General features: G+C 36.7%; 1 protein-coding gene across 2 annotated transcripts in view; it reads left to right on the top strand.

The window, feature by feature from the left end:
• Positions 1–6,491, top strand: part of LOC121731630 (carnitine O-acetyltransferase-like) — a 29,069-nt gene that overhangs the window by 7,513 nt on the left and 15,065 nt on the right. The window contains exons 12-13 of one of the 2 annotated variants that reach the window (XM_042121196.1): positions 1,030–1,167; positions 1,890–2,128. In XM_042121196.1, coding sequence (XP_041977130.1) covers positions 1,030–1,167; positions 1,890–2,105 — 354 coding nt within the window. In that variant the 3' untranslated portion in view covers positions 2,106–2,128. Of the gene's footprint in view, positions 1–1,029; positions 1,168–1,889; positions 2,312–6,491 lie in introns of those variants that run through there. The other variant, XM_042121276.1, reaches the window with a different exon arrangement.

Consider the following 6,491-nt stretch of genomic DNA (forward strand, 5'->3'; position numbering starts at 1 on the left):
AACTCGCACGCAAAAGGAAATTCGTGAGCACGGATTTAAACCTTACATTAGTTGACGTAAGGTGTAAAATTGCGTACAACTTCAAGTCTTATCATATTTAGCTGTCAAGCGCCATCTAGCGTTGAGTAACTGAACTCGGTAGTCAGAGTCGGTATTGCTAAATTCAAATTCTTCTTTATTTCAAAAGGGTTAGGGTTGTTTTTACGACATTGTATTTAAAAAAGAAATCTCTTTGTAATTGGTTATTTCTTTTGTGTGCGTAAAATGTTATTGTGTGAGTTTGGCGACAGCAGTTTCAATGAAACTTACTTGCTATGCATCAAGTAGTCTTAATCCGTCACTGCTTACTCCCGACACAATCGAGAACCGACTGTATCCCAGTTGGTTTGGTACCTCCGACATCTACACTAGCGCACTGCGCACGATCGTGCGGTGGCTTAATTTGTAACGAGAGTGCTCAGTTGAATCCATTCGCTAGTTCCGATAGCGAAGTTAGGTGTCCAAATGTATGGGAATTGACACGAACGCATCGCTGGGTATCATGGCGCTTGCGATGCGTTATATTAAATCTGATCATTATATTATATCAAACTAGCTGTTTCGGCAAACGTTTCTTTGCCATAAAAAGTATTTCGCCCGTAGGTATTATTTTATTGAAGTGACTAAATTATTATTTAAAATCTTAACTAACATAGGATAAGTTTTATGTTACCCACTAACAAATATGGACTGTAATTGTCTGAAATTAATAAATTTTAATTTAATTAATTAATTTAAATAAGTATGTCACCATGGCAACGTCCATCGCTTTCCCGTCGCACAAACAAAAAAACTCGCTCCGCAGACGCAGCTCAGGTACATAGGGCGCGGTGTCGCGATGGTTGCGGGCGGTGGGCTTCTTCTTCCTTCTCTCTACCAGTGTGAAGCCCTCCTCATCGCACCCTCTGCTCTCGTCCTTGCCAGGTCGTGAAGACTCCACCTTGATATTATGACAAAGTCAAAAGATAATCAACCGCTTTTTACTTTCAGGCACTACAAGGATTGGGAGTTGACAGACACTTGTTGGGTTTAAAATTAACCGCGATTGAAAACGGCATTGAAATACCTAAACTATATTCCGACCCCGGCTTTACGAGAAGCGCTCATATGAGGATATCTACGAGTCAGGTAACTGGAACCGATAGCGATGTAATTGAATATTTGTGATTATGATTTAAAATGCATACTAATATTATATACAAGGGAAAGTGTGTATGTTTGTCTGTTACGTCTTCACGCCCAAACCTCTGAACCGATTTTGCTGTTTGGTATGGAGACACTAAGAGTCCCGGGAAAGGATATAGGATACATTTTGTCCCGGAAAAATGTACGGTCCCCGCGCGATAACGAATTTATGCACAACAGAATTGCGGGCGACATCTGGTTTCAAAATTATTTAATATAAAAAAGAGGTTTTAATTTCTTGTTCGTTAATATGTTTGAAATAATGTAATGTAATTATTTTTCTAATTATATACTTGGATAATCTTGCTGAAATAACAAAAAACAAGCCATATTAAAAATGACGATGTCTTTTGACAAATCGAATTCTCTGAGATCTAGTAACCCTGACGTCAATACCTGTCAGCGTTAGCGCTCTCCTTTGGCTATTGAAACCACAGACGTAAAATAGGATCAATGAAATATGATAATGTAATATGCAGATATGATCAAATGATCATATATATTGGATCCTATATATGATCATAGAAATGATCCAATGATAATGTAATGCTCAAAGTCGAATCTAAAAATGTTACATTACACGTGAATGGTCGCGGTGAGGGAGCACGATTATAATATAGAGTTCAATGTAAAAGTAGCCGCGCTGAAAGAGAAAACTTACGCAGGTGGCGTGCGCGTGCGACGGGTTCATGTGCTACGGGCCGCTGGTGGGCGACGGGTACGCGACGTGCTACAACCCGCGCGCCGCCGATGTCAACTTCGCCGCGTCCGCCTTCCGCGACAACCGCGGCAGCGACCTCGCCGCCTACACCGCCGCGCTGCGCCGCGCGCTCACGCACATGCACGATGCGCTGCTACACGCCGCCCCCTCCAAGCTGTAGGCCACTTAAACTATACCCCGGAGGTATACCGAACGTGTTCTGAGCTGCGAGTCTTCCATTAAAATGTCAAAAACTAAGTAAACGTTATTTTAGTCGTTTAGCGAAATTTTCGGATTCCCCCGTCGAAGTCACCTGGGTATAAGTTTTCTTCCTCGAGCAGATGTCCTGCCCGGTTTAAGGCGACGCCTTGATAATTTGGCTGTAGCGATATCGATTTTTCTCAGCAATGACTAAAGCTAAGAAATTATAGTTCATTGTCAGTATTCATCATGTCTTTGTCTTTATATTACCCATAGCATAACACGATTGGTCAACTTTTAAAACACTGATTAATAATTTAATTCTAAATACGGCCCTGGATATTTGTTACATTCAAAATAGTTACACAAGATGACGACAGATGGCGCTTTATAAGTAATATGATAATAAAAGCTATATAAGTACGGTTCTAGCTATGACTAAGTGTATCGCGGTTTTAAGTATTCAAGTATGATTATTGCAATAAACTTATGCAAAATTATAAGCATTTACGTCTGTATTATCTTTCAAAGGTCTGGCCATCTAGTGTCAAGTAGTATAATTAGCGCTGAAAGCTAAAATGTTCTAGAACTTTTATGTTTAAATTACATTTTAAATTATTTACAAATGAAATGTGATTGTATTTATATTATCAGAACGTCTGTCTGAGTGTTTTCGACATTGTAAAACACAATACTTCATCCTTATTCCTTTCCTTGTTAAAAACGCAAAAAAACACCAATTTATTGGGAGTCTCGTAACGTGTGCACCTGATAAACGCTGAAAGTGTACTGACTTAAGCCCCGCCCACAATGATGACGTCAGGACCTAGTTGAAAATCACAGTGCACAGTTGCTTAGGCCAGCTCCTCTCTATATAGCTTCATGTTCCAGATGCCGGGCGTTTTCGCCGGTGCGTCGCGCGCTAGCGTTCGCCAAATCAAAAGAAACAATAAAGTACTAAGTTCTTATTTCTACTGTTAATTCATTTGTTACAAAAATGTGATAAATGAAGAACCACTCGACCGATTTTGTGCAAACTTCGCATAAACCATCTATTAAATAGTCCGAACAAACCCTGAAAATTTGGTTTGGATAGGTGAGCCCGTTCTTGAGTTATAAAGTGACAACAGCGACGAAGATATCAAATGAAACGAGTAATTTATTTATCTAAATAATATTATAATTTAAAATAAAATATTTGTAAATAAATACATCTTACTACTTACTATTTAAATACGAAGTGACAATTATGCCTGCGTGAAAATAAATATGTATATAAAGCATTGAATAAGAACTGTGATAAATATACAGCATTACCCATGCACCACTAATTAACAATAATAATAATTATTTTAAGTGTAGATCATGACATACTTTCACTTAGGTATCTAAACATCACACCGTTTATAAAATATACTTTAGGTACATAATATTATCGACTTATGTTTATGAAATGGGTCACAATATATTATGTATAAATTATTATAAGCCTTAAATATAGAATTTGGTTTTTGCATATCTCGTGATATAGCCTAAAAGTATAAAATTACTAATAGGCTACACGCACGCGCCATACATAGTTATAGCCTATTATAAAGGGTGTCTACTAACAAAAAATATACATCAGAACAACAAACAAAGCATTTTTGCTGTGGTAAGACCAATAGCAAAGAATACACATTAATTACACATTATAGGCTAAGTGCGAACTATTCATGAACAACTGATAAGACGTGTATATTATGGCTGATTTTACTGTCGCTCGCTGACCGTCGGCGCCGATACCGAAATGTATGAAATATCAGCGCTGACCGCTACGCGTTATTCAAAAACGCTTCCTACAATTTCATACATCTCGGGCCATCAGTGCCGAAGGTGCGCACGCAGTCAGCGTGACAGGAGAACCAGCCTAATATTGAGCGCTATAGATATCAAAATGTAATGGAGGCGAGTTAAATTTTAGCTCCATAAAATTCTGGGCCACCAAGACAAGTTGCCGTAGGCCAACAAAAAATGAAGTTAAAATGAACATTTTACTATGAAATAATTGTCTAACCGCCGCGCCGTACTCAGATACAGAGACATTTAGGTAATTAAGGCGAGGTGAAACCCCATTTTGTTATTTTTTGACACCCGATTTACCTAGTTCCAATATAATAAAGAAATGTAAAAAATATGAGATATAGATCACAATATGTAAAAGGATTTAAGCCATAAACATTTTAATAAAAAATAATACTTTCGCTGTAATTAATTTACAAACTCAACTCCGACAAAACTCTTTGTCATCGAAATATAAGTAATAACAAGAATAACTTACATTTTATTTTAATAAATTGTTAATGAATCTATTTTAAAAAGGTCTGAACCGAACAATCTTTTTTCTTAATAGTTATTTCGAAAGATATTTAAAAAACACATGAAAAATAGAGAAGATCCGCCCCTAGAAACTACAATTTTATGCTAAGCTAAAATGAATCTTATTGCGATGCGTACCTACACGCTTGGTTTTTGGTTGTGTGCAAGGTTATCGTTTTGGATTGAGATAAGACCTTGCCTTAAGATTTATGATTAACCTTCAATTTGAAGAATGAAGAGTTTGACAGATAATGTATGGGGCTAAAAAAAATTAATTAATTACATTTAAGTATTAATCTTCCACTCTGAGCGCGGCAGAAAGTCCTAGACTTTAGGATTACTTAAATTGTTTTAGCAAAAAATTAAAGGAGATACAAGCTTGATTCTAATAAACAATATTTACTGTTTTAATTAAAATTTCCCCAGGAACTAAGCGTGGTGATGTTAAGAAACACCATTACCTGTGTTATTGCATCATATTTAAGTCTATTTTCCGTACCGTAACGTAAGGGTTCCGTACCGTAACGTAAGGATTCCGTACCGTAACGTAGGGGTTCCGTACCGTTATGGAGCGGAAGTCTGCAAAAACTTGAGTTCTTTGTATGGGATTATTACAATTTTATTTTATTTTAATTTTATTATTATTATTGTTAAATTGTAATTAATATAATTAAGGATTTTGTGAATAATAAAGTGCGTACCTGATTTTGTTTTTAGTATTTATTAATTGTTGTTATGGCGGCAACAGAAATACTTACATAATCTGTGAAAATTTCAGAAGAACCGCTATAGCTAGTATAGCGGTTCTTGATATACAGCCTGGAGACAGACAGAGAGATGGACAGACATTGAAGTCTCAGTAATAGGGTCCCGCCGTTTTTACCCTTTGGGTACGGAACCCTAAAAAAATCTGGTAAATATATTGAAAAAAAATCTTAAGTTTTTAGGCTTTTCAAGTATTCGGTATTAGGTACTTAAAAATGTATGCAGAAAATATTTTTTAACGAGCTCGTTTAGTTTCACAATATATTATTTAATTTACGAAAATATTTGTTATTAGCAAATCGAATTTTATAATCCATACTTCCATACTAATATTATAAATGCGAAAGTGTGTTTGTTTGTCTGTCTGTCTGTCTGTCTGTTACCTCTTCACGCCCAAACTGCTGAACCGATTTTGATGAAATTTGGTATGGGGATACTTTGAGACCCGAGAAAGGACATAGGATACTTTTTATCCCGGAAAATGTACGGTTCCGCCGCAATAAACGAATTTTGGCGCAACGGAGTTGCGGGCGTCATCTAGTAGTATATATTATGTTTTTTTTTATTATTATAATATATAAATTATAAAGCCATCAATCGACGGACTGATTCGCTCTGTAAAAAAATGTTGGTGTCCTAAGGGTGGGTTGCAACAGAGGCGTGGTTATAGTTACAGTTATGGTCAGAGTTATGGTTATAGTTAAGGCTAACATAACTTTAACCTTAACTTTGACCACAGAATTTGACAGATGTCGGTTGCTGGTCCGACAAAGCTCTAAATGAACATGGGCGGGGACGCTGCTGGTAAAGGCGAAATGTCAAAAATGGCGTTTTTGTATGATGACAGCGTTGGTTCCTTTTTACGTCACGTCCACGCCAAGCCTTGTCGAGCTCTATGGTTATTGTTAAATACGACGTCTATTATTGACTTTAACCAAAGATTTTGCATTGTAGTTATAGTTAGTTACAGTCATAGTAAGTTGGTGCAACCCGCCCTAAGGGAATTAATTCCATTAAAATACGCGTTGGATTTCCACAGGTTGGCTTTGCAAATAGTTCTTTAACTTGACTTTAAAAATGTTTCCTACATTTTTTCTAGTTTTAGAAAGAAACCCTCTGTGGTACACTAAATTGGTGTTATACAGGGTGTAACAAAAATAAGTGATAATACTTTAGGGTGTGTACGTGTTCCTTGTAGAGAATTCACTGTGAAAGTAGCAGCGCTGAAAGACCAATTTTTTTT

This window comes from Aricia agestis, chromosome 1 (assembly GCF_905147365.1).
Source record: "Aricia agestis chromosome 1, ilAriAges1.1, whole genome shotgun sequence".
NCBI classification, from domain to species: Eukaryota; Metazoa; Arthropoda; class Insecta; order Lepidoptera; family Lycaenidae; genus Aricia; species Aricia agestis.